Source organism: Hemibagrus wyckioides, linkage group LG21 (assembly GCF_019097595.1).
Source record: "Hemibagrus wyckioides isolate EC202008001 linkage group LG21, SWU_Hwy_1.0, whole genome shotgun sequence".
In the NCBI taxonomy this organism is placed as follows: Eukaryota; Metazoa; Chordata; class Actinopteri; order Siluriformes; family Bagridae; genus Hemibagrus; species Hemibagrus wyckioides.
In genome coordinates this window covers 626,959-650,612 of record NC_080730.1, presented here as the reverse complement: position 1 = coordinate 650,612, position 23,654 = coordinate 626,959, and the positions used below count along the sequence as shown (strand labels likewise).

The following is a 23,654-nucleotide window of genomic DNA, read 5'->3' as shown; positions in this document are numbered from 1 at the left end:
ACACCTGAGTGTGAGTGACACCTGAGTGACACCTGAGTGTGAGTGACAACTGAGTGACACCTGAGTGTGTGTGACACCTGAGTGACACCTGAGTGTGTGTGACACCTGAGTGACACCTGAGTGTGAGTGACATCTGAGTGTGAGTGACACCTGAGTGACACCTGAGTGTGTGTGACACCTGAGTGACACCTGAGTGTGAGTGACACCTGAGTGTGTGTGACACCTGAGTGTGTGTGACACCTGAGTGACACCTGAGTGTGTGTGACACCTGAGTGTGTGTGACACCTGAGTGTGAGTGACACCTAAGTGTGTGTGACACCTGAGTGACACCTGAGTGTGTGTGACAGCTGAGTGTGTGACACCTGAGTGACAACTGAGTGTGAGTGACAGCTGAGTGACAGCTGAGTGTGTGTGACAGCTGAGTGTGTGTGACACCTGAGTGACACCTGAGTGACAACTGAGTGTGAGTGACAGCTGAGTGACACCTGAGTGTGAGTGACAGCTGAGTGACACCTGAGTGACAACTGAGTGTGAGTGACAGCTGAGTGACACCTGAGTGACAACTGAGTGTGAGTGACAGCTGAGTGACACCTGAGTGTGAGTGACAGCTGAGTGACACCTGAGTGTGTGTGACACCTGAGTGTGTGTGACACCTGAGTGTGTGTGACACCTGAGTGACACCTGAGTGTGTGTGACACCTGAGTGGCACCTGAGTGTGAGTGACACCTGAGTGACACCTGAGTGTGTGTGACACCTGAGTGACACCTGAGTGTGAGTGACACCTGAGTGTGAGTGACACCTGAGTGTGAGTGACACCTGAGTGACACCTGAGTGTGAGTGACACCTGAGTGACACCTGAGTGTGAGTGACACCTGAGTGTGAGTGACACCTGAGTGTGAGTGACAGCTGAGTGACACCTGAGTGTGTGTGACACCTGAGTGTGTGTGACACCTGAGTGACACCTGAGTGTGTGTGACACCTTAGTGTGTGTGACACCTGAGTGACACCTGAGTGTGTGTGACACCTGAGTGACACCTGAGTGTGTGTGACACCTGAGTGTGTGTGACACCTGAGTGACACCTGAGTGTGTGTGACACCTGAGTGACACCTGAGTGTGAGTGACACCTGAGTGACACCTGAGTGTGTGTGACACCTGAGTGACACCTGAGTGTGAGTGACACCTGAGTGTGAGTGACACCTGAGTGTGAGTGACACCTGAGTGACACCTGAGTGTGTGTGACACCTGAGTGTGAGTGACACCTGAGTGTGAGTGACACCTGAGTGTGAGTGACACCTGAGTGACACCTGAGTGTGTGTGACACCTGAGTGTGAGTGACACCTGAGTGTGAGTGACACCTGAGTGTGAGTGACACCTGAGTGTGAGTGACACCTGAGTGTGAGTGACACCTGAGTGACACCTGAGTGACACCTGAGTGTGAGTGACACCTGAGTGACACCTGAGTGTGAGTGACACCTGAGTGTGAGTGACACCTGAGTGTGTGTGACACCTGAGTGTGAGTGACAACTGAGTGTGAGTGACAACTGAGTGACACCTGAGTGTGAGTGACACCTGAGTGTGAGTGACACCTGAGTGTGTGTGACACCTGAGTGTGAGTGACAACTGAGTGTGAGTGACACCTGAGTGACACCTGAGTGTGAGTGACACCTGAGTGTGTGTGACACCTGAGTGACACCTGAATGTGAGTGACACCTGAGTGTGAGTGACACCTGAGTGTGTGTGACACCTGAGTGTGAGTGACACCTGAGTGTGAGTGACACCTGAGTGACACCTGAGTGTGAGTGACACCTGTGTGTGTGTGACACCTGAGTGTGAGTGACACCTGAGTGACACCTGAGTGTGAGTGACACCTGAGTGACACCTGAGTGTGAGTGACACCTGAGTGTGTGTGACACCTGAGTGTGAGTGACACCTGAGTGTGAGTGACACCTGAGTGACACCTGAGTGTGAGTGACACCTGAGTGTGAATGACACCTGAGTGTGTGTGACACCTGAGTGACACCTGAGTGTGAGTGACACTTGAGTGTGAATGACACCTGAGTGTGAGTGACACCTGAGTGTGAGTGACACCTGAGTGTGTGTGACACCTGAGTGTGTGTGACACCTGAGTGTGAGTGACACCTGAGTGTGAGTGACATCTGAGTGACACCTGAGTGTGAGTGACACCTGAGTGACACCTGAGTGACACCTGAGTGTGAGTGACACCTGAGTGTGAGTGACACCTGAGTGTGAGTGACACCTGAGTGACACCTGAGTGTGAGTGACACCTGAGTGTGAGTGACACCTGAGTGACACCTGAGTGTGAGTGACACCTGAGTGTGAGTGACACCTGAGTGACACCTGAGTGTGAGTGACAGCTGAGTGTGTGTGACACCTGAGTGACACCTGAGTGTGAGTGACAGCTGAGTGACACCTGAGTGTGTGTGACACCTGAGTGACACCTGAGTGTGTGTGACACCTGAGTGACACCTGAGTGTGTGTGACACCTGAGTGACACCTGAGTGTGTGTGACACCTGAGTGTGTGTGACACCTGAGTGTGAGTGACACCTGAGTGTGAGTGACATCTGAGTGACACCTGAGTGTGAGTGACACCTGAGTGTGAGTGACACCTGAGTGACACCTGAGTGTGTGTGACACCTGAGTGTGTGTGACACCTGAGTGACAACTGAGTGTGTGTGACACCTGAGTGACACCTGAGTGTGTGTGACACCTGAGTGACACCTGAGTGTGAGTGACACCTGAGTGACACCTGAGTGTGTGACACCTGAGTGACACCTGAATGTGAGTGACACCTGAGTGTGAGTGACACATGAGTGACACCTGAGTGTGTGTGACACCTGAGTGTGAGTGACACCTGAGTGTGAGTGACACATGAGTGTGAGTGACACCTGAGTGACACCTGAGTGTGAGTGACACCTGTGTGTGTGTGACACCTGAGTGTGAGTGACACCTGAGTGACACCTGAGTGTGAGTGACACCTGAGTGACACCTGAGTGTGAGTGACACCTGAGTGTGAGTGACACCTGAGTGTGTGTGACACCTGAGTGTGAGTGACACCTGAGTGTGAGTGACACCTGAGTGACACCTGAGTGTGAGTGACACCTGAGTGTGAGTGACACCTGAGTGTGTGTGACACCTGAGTGACACCTGAGTGTGAGTGACACTTGAGTGTGAGTGACACCTGAGTGTGAGTGACACCTGAGTGTGAGTGACACCTGAGTGTGTGTGACACCTGAGTGTGAGTGACATCTGAGTGACACCTGAGTGTGAGTGACACCTGAGTGTGAGTGACACCTGAGTGACACCTGAGTGTGAGTGACACCTGAGTGTGAGTGACACCTGAGTGACACCTGAGTGTGAGTGACACCTGAGTGTGAGTGACACCTGAGTGTGTGTGACACCTGAGTGACACCTGAGTGTGAGTGACAGCTGAGTGACACCTGAGTGTGTGTGACACCTGAGTGACACCTGAGTGTGTGTGACACCTGAGTGTGTGTGACACCTGAGTGTGAGTGACACCTGAGTGTGAGTGACATCTGAGTGACACCTGAGTGTGAGTGACACCTGAGTGTGAGTGACACCTGAGTGACACCTGAGTGTGTGTGACACCTGAGTGTGTGTGACACCTGAGTGACAACTGAGTGTGTGTGACACCTGAGTGACACCTGAGTGTGTGTGACACCTGAGTGACACCTGAGTGTGAGTGACACCTGAGTGTGAGTGACAGCTGAGTGACACCTGAGTGTGTGTGACACCTGAGTGTGTGTGACACCTGAGTGTGAGTGACAGCTGAGTGTGTGTGACAGCTGAGTGTGTGTGACACCTGAGTGACAACTGAGTGTGAGTGACAGCTGAGTGACACCTGAGTGACAACTGAGTGTGAGTGACAGCTGAGTGACACCTGAGTGACAACTGAGTGTGAGTGACAGCTGAGTGACACCTGAGTGACAACTGAGTGTGAGTGACAGCTGAGTGACACCTGAGTGTGAGTGACAGCTGAGTGACACCTGAGTGTGTGTGACACCTGAGTGTGAGTGACACCTGAGTGACACCTGAGTGTGTGTGACACCTGAGTGTGAGTGACAGCTGAGTGACACCTGAGTGTGTGTGACACCTTAGTGTGTGTGACACCTGAGTGACACCTGAGTGTGTGTGACACCTGAGTGACACCTGAGTGTGTGTGACACCTGAGTGTGTGTGACACCTGAGTGACACCTGAGTGTGTGTGACACCTGAGTGACACCTGAGTGTGAGTGACACCTGAGTGTGAGTGACACCTGAGTGTGAGTGACACCTGAGTGTGAGTGACACCTGAGTGACACCTGAGTGTGAGTGACACCTGAGTGTGTGTGACACCTGAGTGTGAGTGACACCTGAGTGACACCTGAGTGTGTGTGACACCTGAGTGTGAGTGACACCTGAGTGACACCTGAGTGTGTGTGACACCTGAGTGTGAGTGACACCTGAGTGACACCTGAGTGTGTGTGACACCTGAGTGTGAGTGACACCTGAGTGACACCTGAGTGTGTGTGACACCTGAGTGACACCTGAGTGTGTGTGACACCTGAGTGTGAGTGACACCTGAGTGACACCTGAGTGTGTGTGACACCTGAGTGTGAGTGACAGCTGAGTGACACCTGAGTGTGTGTGACACCTGAGTGTGTGTGACACCTGAGTGACACCTGAGTGTGTGTGACACCTTAGTGTGTGTGACACCTGAGTGACACCTGAGTGTGTGTGACACCTGAGTGACACCTGAGTGTGTGTGACACCTGAGTGACACCTGAGTGTGAGTGACACCTGAGTGACACCTGAGTGACACCTGAGTGTGAGTGACACCTGAGTGACACCTGAGTGTGTGTGACACCTGAGTGACACCTGAGTGTGAGTGACACCTGAGTGACACCTGAGTGTGTGTGACACCTGAGTGACACCTGAGTGTGTGTGACACCTGAGTGTGTGTGACACCTGAGTGACACCTGAGTGTGTGTGACACCTGAGTGACACCTGAGTGTGAGTGACACCTGAGTGACACCTGAGTGTGTGTGACACCTGAGTGACACCTGAGTGTGAGTGACACCTGAGTGTGAGTGACACCTGAGTGACACCTGAGTGTGAGTGACACCTGAGTGACACCTGAGTGTGAGTGACACCTGAGTGTGAGTGACACCTGAGTGACACCTGAGTGTGAGTGACACCTGAGTGACACCTGAGTGTGAGTGACACCTGAGTGACACCTGAGTGTGAGTGACACCTGAATGTGAGTGACACCTGAGTGTGAGTGACAACTGAGTGTGTGTGACACCTGAGTGACACCTGAGTGTGAGTGACAACTGAGTGTGAGTGACACCTGAGTGTGAGTGACAACTGAGTGACACCTGAGTGTGAGTGACACCTGAGTGACACCTGAGTGTGAGTGACACCTGAGTGACACCTGAGTGTGTGTGACACCTGAGTGACACCTGAGTGACACCTGAGTGTGTGTGACACCTGAGTGTGTGTGACACCTGAGTGACACCTGAATGTGAGTGACACCTGAGTGTGAGTGACACATGAGTGACACCTGAGTGTGAGTGACACATGAGTGACACCTGAGTGTGAGTGACACCTGAGTGACACCTGAGTGTGTGTGACACCTGAGTGACACCTGAGTGACACCTGAGTGTGTGTGACACCTGAGTGTGTGTGACACCTGAGTGACACCTGAATGTGAGTGACACCTGAGTGTGAGTGACACATGAGTGTGAGTGACACATGAGTGTGAGTGACACCTGAATGTGAGTGACACCTGAGTGTGTGTGACACCTGAGTGTGAGTGACACATGAGTGTGAGTGACACCTGAGTGACACCTGAGTGTGAGTGACACCTGTGTGTGTGTGACACCTGAGTGTGAGTGACACCTGAGTGACACCTGAGTGTGTGTGACAGCTGAGTGTGTGTGACACCTGAGTGACAACTGAGTGTGAGTGACAGCTGAGTGACACCTGAGTGTGAGTGACACCTGAGTGTGAGTGACAGCTGAGTGTGTGTGACACCTGAGTGACAACTGAGTGTGAGTGACAGCTGAGTGACAGCTGAGTGTGTGTGACAGCTGAGTGTGTGTGACACCTGAGTGACAACTGAGTGTGAGTGACAGCTGAGTGACACCTGAGTGTGTGTGACACCTGAGTGTGTGTGACACCTGAGTGTGAGTGACAGCTGAGTGTGTGTGACACCTGAGTGACACCTGAGTGTGAGTGACAGCTGAGTGACACCTGAGTGTGTGTGACACCTGAGTGACAGCTGAGTGTGTGTGACACCTGAGTGACACCTGAGTGTGAGTGACAGCTGAGTGACACCTGAGTGTGTGTGACACCTGAGTGACAACTGAGTGTGAGTGACACCTGAGTGTGAGTGACACCTGAGTGACACCTGAGTGTGTGTGACACCTTAGTGTGTGTGACACCTGAGTGACACCTGAGTGTGTGTGACACCTGAGTGTGTGTGACACCTGAGTGACACCTGAGTGTGTGTGACACCTGAGTGACACCTGAGTGTGAGTGACACCTGAGTGACACCTGAGTGTGAGTGACACCTGAGTGTGAGTGACACCTGAGTGTGTGTGACACCTGAGTGTGAGTGACACCTGAGTGTGAGTGACACCTGAGTGACACCTGAGTGTGTGTGACACCTGAGTGTGAGTGACACCTGAGTGACACCTGAGTGTGTGTGACACCTGAGTGACACCTGAGTGTGAGTGACACCTGAGTGTGTGTGACACCTGAGTGACACCTGAGTGTGAGTGACACCTGAGTGTGAGTGACACATGAGTGTGAGTGACACCTGAGTGTGAGTGACACCTGAGTGACACCTGAGTGTGAGTGACACCTGAGTGACACCTGAGTGTGAGTGACACCTGAGTGTGAGTGACACCTGAGTGTGTGTGACACCTGAGTGTGAGTGACACCTGAGTGTGAGTGACACCTGAGTGACACCTGAGTGTGAGTGACACCTGAGTGTGAGTGACACCTGAGTGACACCTGAGTGTGAGTGACACCTGAGTGACACCTGAGTGTGAGTGACAACTGAGTGTGAGTGACACCTGAGTGTGAGTGACACCTGAGTGACACCTGAGTGTGAGTGACACCTGAGTGTGAGTGACACCTGAGTGACACATGAGTGTGTGTGACACCTGAGTGTGAGTGACACCTGAGTGTGAGTGACACCTGAGTGACACATGAGTGTGTGTGACACCTGAGTGTGAGTGACACCTGAGTGTGAGTGACACCTGAGTGTGAGTGACACCTGAGTGTGAGTGACACCTGAGTGACACCTGAGTGTGAGTGACACCTGAGTGTGTGAGACACCTGTGTGACACCTGAGTGTGAGTGACACCTGAGTGTGTGAGACACCTGCGTGACATCTGAGTGTGTGTGAAACTTGTGTGTGTGACACGTGACACCTGAGTGTGTGTGACACCTGAGTGTGTGTGACATCTGAGTGTGTGTGACATCTGAGTGTGTGTGACATCTGAGTGTGAGTTTGAGAGCTGATGGATGTGGAAGAGGACAGGGTGCACCTTTCTCAGTGTGTTACATGTCTCTGCTGAGCAGCACCATGATGTGTTAATAATCATCTGAATGTGAAGCTCAGCAGCCGACTCTTCCTCACATTAACACTCTTACTTAACACTCACGTCTCTGGCTCCAAACACGCTCACGGAACCGAGATTGCGCAGAAGAACGTGATGAATGGTGAAGCTCTCAGAAAGCTGGTGTTTTTCTTGTTTCCTCCCACCTACGTGTCGGAGCTCCCGCTCACGGTTCTGCTGTGGTTCTTTCTTTCTATCCGTCACAACTGACACCAACACACAATAAAACAGGAGTTTAAAATAAACGCCTCAGTTTACTGCTATACAATCTGCAGAAATGGTCTAGATAAGTGTTCCTGCCTCAGAGACAGAAGCCTAGATTTTTCCTGCAGTGGCGCTGGAATCGATCCTGCGACAGAGTTCCTCCTCTGGAGCAGAACCGTGATTTAAAACTCAACACTGACATGAAAACACTGAGATTTTAATTACAAACTCATTCTCCTTCATTGGGAAACTGCGCTTCACTCCAGAATCACCTGCACTGAGACTTCCTTTATTTCTCTCTCTGAGGAGGAAACACACACACGCACACACACGCACACACACGCACACACACGCACACACACGCACACACACACACGCACACACACGCACACACACACGCACGCACACACGCACACGCACACACACGCACGCACACACACACACACGCACACACACACACACGCACACACACGCACGCACACACACACACACACACACGCACACACACGCACACACGCACACACACACGCACACACGCACACACACACGCACGCACACAATCATTTCACCTCTGATCACCTCTGATTGCTTTGTCAAAGAGGTGTGTGTGTGTGTGTGTGTGTGAGGTGGAAAATTGATTATAGATTTCTTTTGTTCCCCCCTCCACACACACACACACACACACACACACACCTCTTTGCCTGCTTTCTTTTATTTCTTTCTCATAATAGTTCCACATTCTCGTGTTTGCAATTGTTTCACTCGATATTTTTTTTTATAAACACGACAAACACACATCCTAGTAAACACGCTAATCTACAGACTAGCATCGTAGTAAACACGCTAATCTACAGACTAGCATCGTAGTAAACAAGCCAATCAAAGCGGTGTTTCTTTGACAGTTTTATAGAATAAAGGATTGCGACTGAAGTGAAAATGAATCAGTTTTTCAGCTCTAACAGGAGAAGAGTTGAACTCTTTAACGGAATTAAAAGTCGTGTTTGTTCGCTTATTTCTTATGAATTTATTTATTTTTTGTTCACATTGGTAGCGATGAAGCTGTTTGGTATAGAAATGTGCCGGAACATTCCGTGAGTGCCGCGCTGACAGTGAAGGATCGCGCTGTGAGTCTCGGACTGTGTGGAGGAGAGCAGCGAGCTAACCACACGTTCCTTTTCTCCAAACGATTAGAAAATTAATTGCTTCTTTAATTAAAGATAAAGCCGGTGGCTCCGTCAAGGCCACTCATGTGAGACTGAAGTCACTCTCTTTGTGTTCTTCTTCTACAAAGTCCTCATTTATTCGTCCTCAAAAGAGCGACGTGGTGATTTTCTAAACCAGGACATAGAGAGTTTCCTGATTAAACACAGCGCAGGCGACTTTATCGCTTTTCAAAATGACGTTATTCTCCTCACTCAGCAAAATAATTACTTGCTTTAACAGAGAATGAGAAGAAATTAAACTACATGTGATTTTAGTATGTTCACTATATCGCTAATTTCTTTTTGAAAGCAAACTAACCTGTTTATTATAACGATGATTATGTTAAAAGCATGTCAAATTTGTATCTGCAAAAATGCAAAAGATTTATTTTTCTTCCTTTAGGACAGTGACGAATGCAGACAAAACGCAACTAAGAACTCGACTCAAGCTTCAGCATCATCCATGGAGGCCATGTCTCCATTCCTGAAGAAGAAAGCACACATCCTGGAGGTTCTTCGTAAGCTGGAGGAATCGGATCCCCTGAAGTTTCATCCATCGGCTTGCTACCATCATCATCCTCACACACAGTCACTTTTAGCAGGAGAAGTGACTAGCATGCTGAACCCGAGTCCACATCAGCATCAGTGTAGACAGTCCAGTTCAGATTCCGATCTTCATGAACACACTCATGGTATCAATGAGGGACAACAGGACAGCCGTGCATCCTTTGGAGGTTGTCCATCTTGTCTTATCCTGCAGCAGAGATCAAGCCTGGAGTTGCTTAAGGGTAATCAAGCACTCAGTGTGCCATCAGGTTCTGGTAAAGATGAAAAGAAGGGTCAGATGCGGTCAGAAGAGTGCGCTGCTGAAAAAGCACTAGGTCAAGACAAATCCAATCAGCCTAGCTCAGAAGATCCAAAGAGTGAGTGCAACAAGAGACAATCAAGCAAGATTTCGCCTTCAAAGTCAAAAGGTACCAATAAATATCAACAGGATAAGAAATCTGAAACTATTTCATCACCAAAGGGGGGGAGGATGAAGGAGTCTCTCAAAGTTGCCACATCATCTGAGAAACAAAAGCCTGAGATCTGCAATGGAGACTTCTCATCCTCTAAAGAAACTGCAGTCTCCAATAAAGCATCAGTTGGATCGTATTCTTCAGCCTCATTGCCAGAGAAAAGTACAGCAGCGTTTTCACAGCAGCAGGATGCAGAAAAAAGTCCAGTGTCCTTGTGTGGTGAATCCAAACCTTCAACATCAATGCTCCTGAAGTTGCTCAGGATACCCTCAGCATCTGAGAAAATGGCATCACGCTTGAGTCCTCAACTGACACGTAACTCAAAAATCCCATGCAGAAACTACGAAATGCCGACACGTAAGGCAACAACAACAGAACGAACTGTCAGCCCTAAAACAGGTTCTCACCCTGGCACCCATTCAGCCCCAACATCTCCACCAAATCCTGAGGAAACATCTTCCATTAATATAAGAGTTCCAGGGTTAAGTAGTCAGTCTCCCCCTAAACCTAGCAAGGATTCTAAAGCAGGTGCTCAGGTACCTCACTATGAAAATGTTGTTGGTGCATCCACTTCCAGCTCCACCACGGCTACCAAAGACAGCACAGAACTTTCTGAAAAGCAAAAAATTAACTGGAGAGATGAAAAGGTCCTCAATCCACTTTCCTCTGAATCTTCAACGAGCACTAGTGAGTCTTCTTCCTCCTCATCAGATCAGGACACAGACACAGAAAGTCCAGTTTGGCAAAGATCTCAGCAGCATTTCAGCCTCCCAAACTCATCATCATCTGCAAATAAGTCCCAAAGGATGAGCTACCCCGGCATGAAGGATGGATATAATGAAAGAGGACCTACAGCTGCATCTCCAAAGGGTGGATCTTCTAGTGCATCTCAGGTTGTGGTCAAAAGAAGAGACAGACAACCATCGGTGCAAGGCAGGAGAGAAATCATCAGCAGCTACAGTGAGACGAGTTATCATCCCTTCAAAGAACGTTTAGCAGTTCTTGGAAGACTGCAGAATGTAGAAGATCTGCATCAGCCTGGAGTAAAAAGAGGGGCACAAGGTAATGTTAGCAGAGCTGCTGCATCTGCTGGGAAAGGAGAACGAAGCAAAACAGCAGATAGACAAATCGAGAGAATCACAATGGAGCAGCGCAAACACACTGGCTCGCTCGAAGGAAAATCATATCCTAAAAATAGCTTCAGCAATTATGCCAAGGTCCACTCATCATCATCATCATCAGCTGCAGCAGTAGCAGAAAGGAAGTACATCACAAAGCCACAGAGTCAGAAGACCAGAGCAGGATTGCCTTCAACATCCTCATGTGAAACTCTTGTAGTAATGCGAAGCTACGGGAAGTGTCCCAATCCCATGAACAAAACTGTACCAAGTCCCCAGAGCAGTCCTACCAGAGGGCAATCCAAGTCTCCATCCAAGGCTGGAAATGCCTCTTCTTATCCTCGAGGAATGAAACCAGTTCAGGAAGAGCATCTGATCCTTCAGAAGCATCAGTCACCCAAAACCGCTGCTGGGAAGAAAAAGACTTTTACACATGTAGACACCTTCCCTTCTCCCCTTCCATCCAAATCTGCACTCGACTTGGCCAAGTCCCCTCAGGACAAAAGACCTTCTGTCCCACAGTCCTCCATCGAGCAGAAGGTGATGCGAGGAATCCAGGAGAACGTGCTTAAACTGCAGGAACAGGATCGAGGACATGCTGTAGAAACGAAACAGAAAGCATCCAATGGGATTGCGAGTTGGTTTGGACTGAAGAAAAGCAAACTTCCTGCCCTGAGTCGCAAACCTGAAATGTCCAAAATCAAATCAAACACGTCTTCATCATCCGCTTCCTCAGGAACCAAAGACATCTCAGGGGCCAAGGGAGGGTCCAGGAAGGTAGTGGAAAGTTTAAACATCTCAAAGCTCATGGAGAAGGCAGAAGATTTACGGAAGGCTTTGGAGGATGAAAGGGTTTATGTGAAAGGAGTCGGAATTCCGCTGGACCGTTCAGCGAGAGGACGCTCCTGTGAAGTTATTGTGGACCAAACACAAGGGCAGTTATCTCTGATGTACACAGGAGTGACGGGGGACAGCTTCATGCAGCAGCTGCTCAACAGGTAGAGACCTGAAACATAGAAAATGGACAGGTGATGATCAGTTAGAACAAACTGTCTCATATTTTATTAATATGCTACCAAGCAATTCAGACATGTCTGGTCCATGATCTCTGAAAAAAAAAAAACAATCTTTAGAGACAGATACAAATGTGAGCATGTATGAAATCCTGGTAAACATTTGGTAAATATTTCATATTATGCTACTGGACATTAACTGTTAAAAACCGGCTCCTGTTTATGAACGCTTTTGTCCACTTCTCTGTGCATTATACTTCCTGCCTGATGATTTATTTATTAATATATGTTTGTTGTTAAATGAAAATGTTTTATTTGCTAACAGGGTGGATGAAAGAGGAGCCTCCAGTTTCGGCATCATGCACAGGCGTCTTTCCTTCGACTCTAAAAGGTCACATCCTGTTTTCAGCCATCAGCAAAGCTGCGTCCGTCAAACCAGGAGCGGAGAGGAGATCAAAGTAAATACTGACTGAGATTTCATAAACCAGTTTGGAGTATAACGTAATTCTGATTAGGAAAAGGTAGACAAAGTACCATATTTTCCAGATGAAGGGTTAGTCTGGAGTTTGAACTGCTTTAAACTGCAAAGAGAAGCCCAGACTTCATGGATTACTGATAGAGCAGTATTTTAGGGATCTCCACCCAGGATGGAGTTATTCAGACAATTAGCTATTCTTTAATCCACACAGAGCCGTAGCGTTACACCAGAGAACACGCCGCGGTGTTAGCGTGGCGCTCATGTCGTCAGTCAGGTTTCTGCTCTGCATTGGCTGTTGGTTTGAGTCAAAAGATTTCCATATTAAAGCCCCAGACAAGCGACACACTGCTGAATCCCCTGATCCTCTAGCGCTCTTATTTGTTCTTAATGTAATTTAAAGCCTCTTCATTGGCTACCCTGTAACTCAGTTGAGTTAGCTTGCTGTAAAGTCGCTCAGGCTTTTTATTTAACTCAGTTTTTTTCCTTGTTAAAGTGAACGGTTTAATCTACAGTCGCAACTCGAACTCCTCTTCTCACACACGGCACCTGACCTTGAGACGCTCAGAGACGCCGTCTGTCTTCTGTCTGCTTCCTTCGTATGAGTGTTTATTAGTCACTTGTGTGTTTGGGTTTTATAGGAGAGCGCAGACGGATGGCCGTGTTAATGAACTGAGACTACTTTGGGCGTAAATCGTGTTACTGCTCGGTCTCATAAGCCTGTTTGTGAAATTGCATTTGGGACTCGAGTGACATTGTGAATGCTGTTTGCTGTGAATCTCTCTAATTATTCATGCAGCTGAAAACATGGAGTCATGTGAACAATGTGCGTTTGTCAAGTCGTTTATTTCCTGCTAACGTCCTGCGAGTCCTCCATCACATTAGCCACGAACAGCCGTATTAGCGTAACTACTGGAATTTACTGTAAACAGACCCACAAATGAATGGATTACACAACGTTTATAACATACACTCTGAAATATCTGGAGGTGTCTTTAGCCCTTCTTATTCTTCAGATATTTCAGATTTTAGTCGTCACTTTGGTCTAAATTTCTACTAAATTCACTTTTAGTTAAGAAAATCCTTTCTGTCCACAGCAAACTGAAGTGTTTAAGACAAACCCAGAACTCAGAAAATTACATGAGTTGGAAATTTCCAGATGTTTATATTATACTGCAACTGAAAATGTATTTAATAACATCTTCATTTGCGGTAAACTCTTTATTTCTGACCGTTTAAAAAATAATCAACAAAACAACAACTACTGCTAGACTACACAAAAAATTACGATGCTGGATTCTGAATAAAACTGAGTGTAGCTCCTCCTCCTTATTCACTGGGCCCTATTAGCATAGAGACGCTGTACCACATGACACACCCCTGGAGCTCGAGGTTCTGCAGAAGAAGAAAAGAAGAAACCCCAGAATGTTGTGACTGAATTCTGAAACGACCCGAAAGGACACATTTTTTGCTAAACAGTTGTTTATTATTAAGTGCAGCTTGCTACACTAGAGAAAAATCCACATTTCAATAAGACTTGTGCAGCTACTGCTACAAACACCTGTCTGTCTGTGTGGATAACTCAAACATCTGGATTACATTACACATCAAAAGTTCTGAAGTAAATATTCATGTAAAACTGAGAAAGTTGCTAAAAGGCGGAGCTGGAGTTCCCAAGTTTCTGACTGATTCAAGTTTCTGATCTTTAGAAGGTTTTCAAGTCACGAAGGTTCTTTACTGACGCCCCGTGTTTTCCACTTCCTCTCTAAGTCTGTATTTTTATCCTCTCTCGCTCCGTCAGTGCTCGGAAATGAGCCGAGGCGATGACGTGACGTCTGACGAGAGCCTGGCCGAGTCCGTCAGCTCGCAGCACTTTAAAGGTGAGAAGAGTATTCCAGTTCCTCAATCACTTCTATCTGTCACTAGGATCTGTTACTTGGTGGAATCATTTTACTGTTCTGTCCAGAACTCCAGAACACACACACACACAAACACACACACACACACACACACACACACACAAACACACACACAGTTATATGGAGACATCTGATGGTTATTTTCCAGTCTGTGTATTACCCATAATGCAATGCTAAAATGGCATGTGCTAATTTCTCTACAAACTCACAAGATAAAAAGCAACATTTACATGTCTGGACTTAGCAGATGGTTTTATCCAAAGTGTCTTACAAATGAGGACGTATTGTGTGAACAGAGCGTTTGGGACACAGCCAGAGCCGCGCCGGACCTCACCGCAGGATGACAGAGCTATAACCTTTACCTCAACATTTGTCTTTAGTTTCTGACACAAATTGTAATTGGCTCTCGCTCTGATGGATCTTTTCCCCTCAGGCTGTAGGCGACACTACGCTGGTTTTGTCACTTAATTTTGTTTTATGTCACTTAATGCTCACCTCGGGAGGCCAATATGTGCACAAGGCCAATAAGTGTTGGAGCTAAAGTGCAGGTCATTTATTAAAGAGCCGCAGCGTGAGAGGAACCGCCGCGCTTCCTGCTTCAGATATTACGCTAGTGTACACTCCAGACCTTACGGGAACTTCCTGCGTCTTTATAACCACTCCAATGAAACACGCTGATATTCACACGACCCGTCGTTTAACACCACGGCCCCGAGAACCACAGACCCCACACGCTCCTGTTTACTGGGTTCAGCTGTAACCATGACGACCAGCGCGAAGAGCAGTGAAGGTTAGAGCGTTCAGGATGTGACTGAAAATAAAATCACACAGCAGGAGGAGATGGAACTGAAGACTTTAATATTATTTAGTGATAATAATGAAATTCTGCTGGACACTGTGGACTGAAATGTTTAAATGTATTTTTTTATTATTTTGAAGAATGTAAATAAAGAAAGAATGAAAATAATAAATTTAAATAAAATAATAAAAATAAAGAATATAAAACTGTAAATGGAAGAAATTACGACTTACATCTTTAAGACTGAATAAAATATTAAACACAGATAAATAAAAACTTTATATCCTGCACTAATGTGTAAAATGTAACAATCTGTGTAATCTAAAAATCTAGTGTAATCTGTGTAAAACTGATTAGAGTTGCTTTATAAAAATAAATAAAACTCTAAAGCGTATTTTCTCCCACTCTGTCTGCCCCTCAGGCTCCATGCGCACTCTGGACAGTGGGATCGGGACGTTTCCGCTTCCCGACTACATGAACAGCGCTGCCGGAAAACTCAACCCTAAACTCCACGGCTCGTCTGTTTCTCACCAAGCGGCAATGAAACCTCGAAAAACACGAACCCTGGAGGGAGGACTAGCGTCTTTAGATGAAGTGAACACTTCTGTACTCTACACTTCTCCACTAGAGGCCAAGGGAACCAGTGTGCATCTGTCCAGCACCATCCACGAAGGTGTGTAGGGTTTATTACATGACATTTTCGTAATGGCTACATTAAGTTCGAAACAGCTACATTAGTTCTCTTCATGCATTTTCTACAAATTTGCATATTTACGCATATTTATCTCTCCTTCCTGTCTTAACGAGGATTTATTTTCTTTATTTTAAATGCTTCTTTTACAGACATTGATGTCTATGGAGATCATTTTCAAGCCCCACCCACTGCAAACTGGGTGTTTCCCAAATCGAGAGGCTCAGAGGGACAGGCGGAGCCACCGAGCCAACAAACTCCATCCAAGCAGGTACGAAAATCAGCCCCAGCGGTGACGCTGAGAGACTTTATTAAGAGTTTATAACACCACACAGAGGTAATAACACTCACTCAGAGTGTAGAATTACACACGTTTCTACATTTAATTCTCATTAACTCTAAAGTCTCATCCTTAACTTCATAAAGATTTTTTTCTCATAGCTGCTGTGCTGTGATGCTAATCACTGATAGCGATCTCAGTGCTAAGCTAACACTAGCAGGCCTTCAGGTTACACCACTGTATCTGATGCTGGGTGTTTTTATAAAACTTGCTGTCTGGTTTATTTTATTGTTTATTTTTTAAAATAATTAGAAAAGTGTTGTTAAATCCACAGAGCAGTACTGATAAATATCATCATCATCACCATCTTCATCATCATCTTTATTTATGTAACACTGTTTAAACTGAGTTTAAAATGCTGTACATTTAAACATACTTAATTGTTTTAAATATTTAATGTAGATTTATTTTAATAATCAGAAATGTAACTCTATAACACTCTATAATCCTAATACTCCATAACTCTATAACACTCTATAATCCTAATACTCCATAACTCTATAACACACTATAACTCTCCATAACTCTATAACACTCTATAATCCTAATACTCCATAACTCTATAACACTCTATAATCCTAATACTCCATAACTCTATAACACACTATAACTCTCCATAACTCTATAACACTCTATAATCCTAATACTCCATTACACTTTATAACTTTATAACACACTACAACACTCTATAACATTCCATAACTCAATAATATTCTATAATCCTCTATAACACTCTATAATGTAGCTAATTAGATGAATAATGAAATAAAAATTCTAATATTAGTAACTTGATAAAATGTGTGTGTGTGTGCGATAAAATACTTATTGCTAACATCCAGCAGTTGCTTTATTTGTCTCTAACAGTACGTCACGTCACAACAACTTTTTAAATATTATAAATTTTTAATCTATTAATGAACACATCATACTTTTATAGAGAAAATCCACAGCTGAAAGTCTTGAACCATTTTTCTTTAAAGAACCATCGATACGGTAAAACACCTCCTTGATGCTCCTATAGAACTGTAGAAGAATCTAGGAGGTTTTGCTAAGCATGCAGTATTTACAGAACCTGTAACAGAACCTGTAGCGGGTGGATCCCTCATGATCCCTCATGCTTGAGTGGTTTTCTTTAAGGCTTTACGTCTGTAGACGTGTGCAGGACGGTTCCCTGAAGAACCTCAGAGGCATCAATAAGATCCCCAATGGAGTTTGAGTCCACCTTTTCTAAACATCTTCTTCCTGTGCTGTAGGGTTCCCGTTTCTCCAGAGAGATAACTCAAGGAACCCTTAAAGGTAAATTCATATTATTAATTAATAATCATAGAAGTAGTAAGTACACACACACACACACACACACAGACAGACACTTAGCAGTACCTTCTCCAGGTCGTTGCATATAAAGGAACCCTGAAATGTTCAGTGTACATCCCTAAAAGTGATCAGAGATTCCAGATAGAACCTAATCTAAGAACCTTCCAGAAACCCCTACAATGTGTACACACACACACACACACACTCTTTCCCCTGTAATTTAATCTACAAAACCGTTTTATTTTATTATTATTATTATTTTATTGTAATTGATTAATTGACCTAATTGTTTGATGAACTGATTTTCTTTCTCTGAGGTTTCATGTCTCTTCAGCATGTGATGATTCCTCACTGAAGCATGAAGTAAAATCTCACACTGCACACTTTGGTGATGATCTGCATGTAAACAACAACAACACAAAACACTAGACTGTAATAACTCTAATGCTGAATCACTGCAACACTGAAGGGACAAACCCTCCCGGCTCCACAGCAGGGTCAGAGCCGGACAGAATGGACATCACGGAGGATAAAAAGCGTGAGAGAGAAACAGAGCGTTTCTGCGATTCAGGAACAGAGTTTATATTTCCAGAGGCCTGAAAACTTCTTATCTTTAATAACTTCTTCAGTAACTTGTTCTTCGTCTGAATCTCTCTCTCTCTTTCCTTTAAATGTGTGTAAAATTGCTGCGTTTCCCAAAAGGTTGAGTGTGTGTGTGCTCCATCACGGAGACACCTGAGGCAGTGTTTTCTCATAAGAATGAATCAGAAGATGCTCCTGTCAGATATCGAGCCAGATATTGATTCACAGCCAGCATTAGGCCTTTATTTATTTATTTATTTATTTTTGGGGAACAGTTTTACATTGCAGTGAAATAGCTAATTAATATTGTGTCATTTTAAAAGCAATCACAATTCTACTGTAAGAATGACCAAAATATAAATATACAATTATAACAAATCAATAATAATTATATTTTTTCAGGTAATAGGTCTGAAGTAGCTCCGCAGCGTAATTTACACTCCTCAGCAGTGTCCGACTCCTACACATGACTCTAATAAAGCATTATAACAATAAGGAGCTTCATTCACAGCAGAGATGTGTGCTACTAGATAATAACACCTAATAAACTAGGGCTAGGGTAGAAGGGCAGAAGCACTAGATAGGCTGCCTATTAGATTTAGAGGAAGAAGGAGAATCACACTGAGACAGAACTTCAGGATATTTTACAGCAAGGAACAAAACACTGTTTCTGTCTTCAGTCAGTATTTTCTAGCCCTGATTGTTTTCAGTGTTTAAGATGGTGGTCTACACATTAGTGAAGAACTCATAACCTTTCACACAAAAAAATCTACATTAATTTACTAATCTGAAGTGAGAAAATCCCGTAACTCGAACATCAGGAACTTTCCTACATTAAACACGAGTCTCTGAACACGCCCACAGATTCGTAAATAATAACACCACAATTATTTCAAGCACTCACCTGATCATCTGGAGATGATCTGGAGGCTGAATCCTGGATGATGTCAAAGATTGGCTCTTCTCTCCAGGTGGGAGGGGCATACTCTCCCTCCCTGTCGATCACAGACATAGTAGCCAATCGTGCATCCGTGAGCTAACGTATGTGGAAGAGGGCACAGAGCTCTTTCCTTTCAGCAGCAGGGCGAAAACATGTGAAACTTCACCCTCCCCTGACCGTAGCTGCCCTGTGATAGGACAGAGCTGACCGGTGGGCGGGAATCAGCCAGGACTAAACTGTGCAGAAATCAAAAAGAAGAGTAATCAGGTTTTGAAACTCTGAAACACATTTCAAACTAAAGTGCATTAATAATAAAAACCCAGTGAAGAAGAGTGAAGAGGAGGAGGTTCACAGAGACAGGAGGAAGTTCTTGAGTGAAGCTTCTTCCATCACTGAGGATCTCTGAAGCTCGGAGATCTCAGTATGAGGAGATCATCTCTAAATCCCTGTACATACACAGGAACTTCACCTGTACTGATCTCCACTCTGCTCTCATTTCTACACATCAGCTTCAGTTTACTCTTTCATTTAGTTCTGATGTCTTTTCTCTTTTTTCATCATCTAGCATGTTTTCATTTCCCATTTTCATTTGATCCACACATCCCATCACTTTATGTACTGCTTTTTATGCTGTGCAGATTTCAGCCGCATGAATATGATTACACACTGCTCACGTAAACCTGTTCATCACACCTGAAACATACCTGATGAGTGTATAAGGGATTGTATCAGGTAGAAAAAATAACACAACAGCTGCTTCAAGACAACAAAATCTTCTGTTAGAGCACTGACTTTTTATATCGAATGTGTCTGTGTGTGTGTCTGTGTGTGTGTGTGTGTCTGTGTGTGTGTGTTTAAGAGAGAAAGAGCTTTATCTCTTTTCAATAACACGTCAATAAAGAGAATGTCAGTGTGTCTTTTGAAGGATGATTAGAGAAGGCAGTGTAGGAGATTAGAACAGCACTGACCTCCATCATTCTTCAACACACACCAAAGGCTCAGCACCAGCTGTGTGTGTGTGTGTGTGTGTTACACACTGGACAGATAAAATGAGATGACAAAGAGAAGAAAGAGAAAAAGAAAAACGTGTCACTGAGCATCTAAACACTGATGATTAACCTCTGCTTCTTTCTGATTGGGTCAGTGGTTGCCATGGAAACTGAAGAGCCAAGAACATTGATGGAGGATCTTCACCATCAGATGTTGCACTGCAAACAGTCTCTATTATTTTACACACACACACACACACACACACACACTCATGAAAACACTCTAGTGTTTTAGAGCAGCAGGGTGATTATTAGCTCCTCGCTCTTGTCCTGTTTTTAAATAAATCTCCCAGTGATGCGTTCAATAAACATCGACGTCACGACTTTGCAGAGAGTTTAGACTCAGAGTTTCAGATGTGTGTGTGTGTGTGTGTACATGAGTCTTAGACTTATAAACAAGTAAATATCTGATTTTAATGTTGTTACGTTGCTGCTATAGTCCTGATTACATTCTGGGAAAACGTCAGACGGTGATGTCACTGTGCGTGATTTCTGTTCACTTTTCTTTAAACACGTTGTGCAGTTTATAGAGACAGTTTACTCGGCTGCTGCTGCTGATGAGAGTTGATGTGTGTGGACTTGTGCCATTTTGTTAAAATCGACTCTGAAATGAAGTTTAGCTGCAAAACTGGAAAGAGTTTAGAGACATCTACTGTTCTGTAAGATGACATAACGTCAAGAGCGGAGCCAGGCAGCTAGAAGTGGGCGGAGCCAGACAGTAATTTTTGGAAGTGTGTGTGTGTCCTATTTGGTTTGTGTCAATTAACTTTAATCATTATTATTGGAATGAAGCTCTGTGTTGTTGTTTTGTTTTTTTTCCACAGATTTTGGATAAAGTTCCTCAGGTTCCTCGTGATGTGGAACCTAGAAACGTTTCACCGTCAGGAGGACGACGGGGGAAGGGTCGGAGTCATGGAGCCCAGGACACGCTGAAAGATGGAAATGCAGATTTAATGAAGGAACGAAGTGATGAACTTTTATCTCCTAACCGGCCTCAAGCATCTGAAACCCCAGAATCCCTCAGCGACTCACTGTATGACAGTCTGTCCTCGTGCGGAAGTCAGGGATAAAAATAAATAAATAAATAAATAAATAAATGAATAAATAAAGAGGAAAAAACAAGAACTCATCTCCTGCTGACAATCCAAAAGCAGGAACTGATCCTTCAGCAGATCTCACACCAACTGAACACCTGACTTCTATCCACATTTTCAGTTTGGATGAAATATTTCTGACCAGAAAGACCAGGTGTGAGAAAAAACATGAGCTTCCTCATGTTCCTCATGAACATGAGCATCCTGCACCACACACACACACACACACGCACACACACACACACACACGCACACACACACCTCTCTCTCTCCTATCCATGAACACCATACATGTGTTTTGTTTTAAGTAACATATTCACGCACGTTTCTATCCACTGACAGAAAAAATAAACAAAAGCATGACCTCAAGACGTCAGCTGGAGAACAGTGAGGAACTGACCACAGCAATGAGGAGGAACACCACACTGAGTTTTACCTCTGATTAGCCTGCGGAAAATAACATGGAATAAAAATACTCTGACCTTTCACATATTATAGAAATATTTAAATCCCACAGTTTTAAAGAAGAGTTCCAGAGAAAAGGGCGGGGTCTGAGTGAGGGGTGGGGTGTGAGTGAGGGTGGAGTCTGTTCAAGGGGTGTGGTCTGAGTGAGGGGCGGTGTCAGCTGGGTGAGAAAATAGTGTATGTGCAATTACATATAAATAAATATAAAAATATCTATCAAGAGTCGGGATAATATCCTGAGGTAATGAATTATTTCCTGCTCTCTCTCACTCTCTCTCACACACGCACACACACACACACACACACACACACACTGTGCCGAGTTTAATACGCTTCTATTGATGATATTTTCCCTATTTCGTTAAAAATCTGTCATGTTTGAATGTTTGTTTCTTGCGGTGTCGTCTCGGTTCCTGATGTTATTCTTTTATATTATTTATTTACATTTTGTTTATATGGATTTGTTCTTTATATCTAATGGACTTTCTGTATCTTGTGCACTGAAGTTTTCCCTGTGAATAATAATAATAATAATAATAATAATAATAATAATAATAATAATAATAACGGAATTTATGGTGCTGTGTAAATAAATAGCATTTCTGAAGAAGACAAACTAAAGAGCCATAAATAAATAAATAATAAACAATGGGCACAATGACACATCAGTTCATTTACAGTGAAAATCTAAGACATTCTCTCGCTCACAAACACACACACACACACACCTCCTCTCTGTATCCATGTTATTTTTGTTATTTTAATAAGCTAAGCTTTGTTCTGTTTTCTCTTGATTTATTTTTATATTTAAATCTTTACTGGTCTGTGTGTGTGTGGGGGGGAGTCAGTTGTAAAAATGTTGTAAAAATTCCCTGAAATACAGACTCATTATCATATTCCTGATGACTGACAGTTTATCTGCTAAAGTGCCCATCATCTCTAACACACTTCATTACACACTCTGTTACACACTTCATTACACACTGTTACACACCTCATTACACACTCTGTTACACACTTCATTACACACTGTTACACACCTCATTACACACTCTGTTACACACTTCATTACACACTGTTACACACCTCATTACACACTCTGTTACACACTTCATTACACACTCTGTTACACACTTCATTACACACTGTTACACACCTCATTACACACTCTGTTACACACCTCATTACACACTCTGTTACACACTTCATTACACACTCTGTTACACACCTCATTACACACTCTGTTACACACTTCATTACACACCCTGTTACACACCTCATTACACACTCTGTTACACACCCTGTTACACACCTCATTACACACTCTGTTACACACCTCATTACACACTCTGTTACACACCCTGTTACATACCTCATTACACACTCTGTTACACAACTCATTACACACTCTGTTACACACCTCATTACACACTCTGTTACACACCCTGTTACACACCTCATTACACACTCTGTTACACATCTCATTACACACCCTGTTACACACCTCATTACAAACTCTGTTACACACCTCATTACACACCCTGTTACACACCTCATTACACACTCTGTTACACACCTCATTACACACTCTGTTACACACCTCATTACAAACTCTGTTACACACCTCATTACACACTCTGTTACACACCTCATTACACACTCTGTTACACACCTCATTACAAACTCTGTTACACACCTCATTACACACCCTGTTACACACCTCATTACAAACTCTGTTACACATCTCATTACACACCCTGTTACACACCTCATTACACA

The 23,654-nt window shown here is 44.7% G+C and overlaps 1 protein-coding gene across 2 annotated transcripts in view; it reads left to right on the top strand.

The window, feature by feature from the left end:
• The window catches only part of LOC131342159 (nck-associated protein 5-like), a 73,884-nt gene extending 51,115 nt beyond the window's left edge, over positions 1-22,769 (top strand). The window contains exons 7-13 of one of the 2 annotated variants that reach the window (XM_058372823.1): positions 9,461-12,192; positions 12,533-12,665; positions 14,484-14,562; positions 15,822-16,073; positions 16,244-16,362; positions 17,685-17,727; positions 21,141-21,282. In XM_058372823.1, coding sequence (XP_058228806.1) covers positions 9,461-12,192; positions 12,533-12,665; positions 14,484-14,562; positions 15,822-16,073; positions 16,244-16,362; positions 17,685-17,727; positions 21,141-21,151 — 3,369 coding nt within the window. In that variant the 3' untranslated portion in view covers positions 21,152-21,282. Of the gene's footprint in view, positions 1-9,460; positions 12,193-12,532; positions 12,666-14,483; positions 14,563-15,821; positions 16,074-16,243; positions 16,363-17,684; positions 17,728-21,140 lie in introns of both variants that reach the window. The other variant, XM_058372822.1, reaches the window with a different exon arrangement.
• The last annotated feature ends 885 nt before the right edge of the window (positions 22,770-23,654 follow it).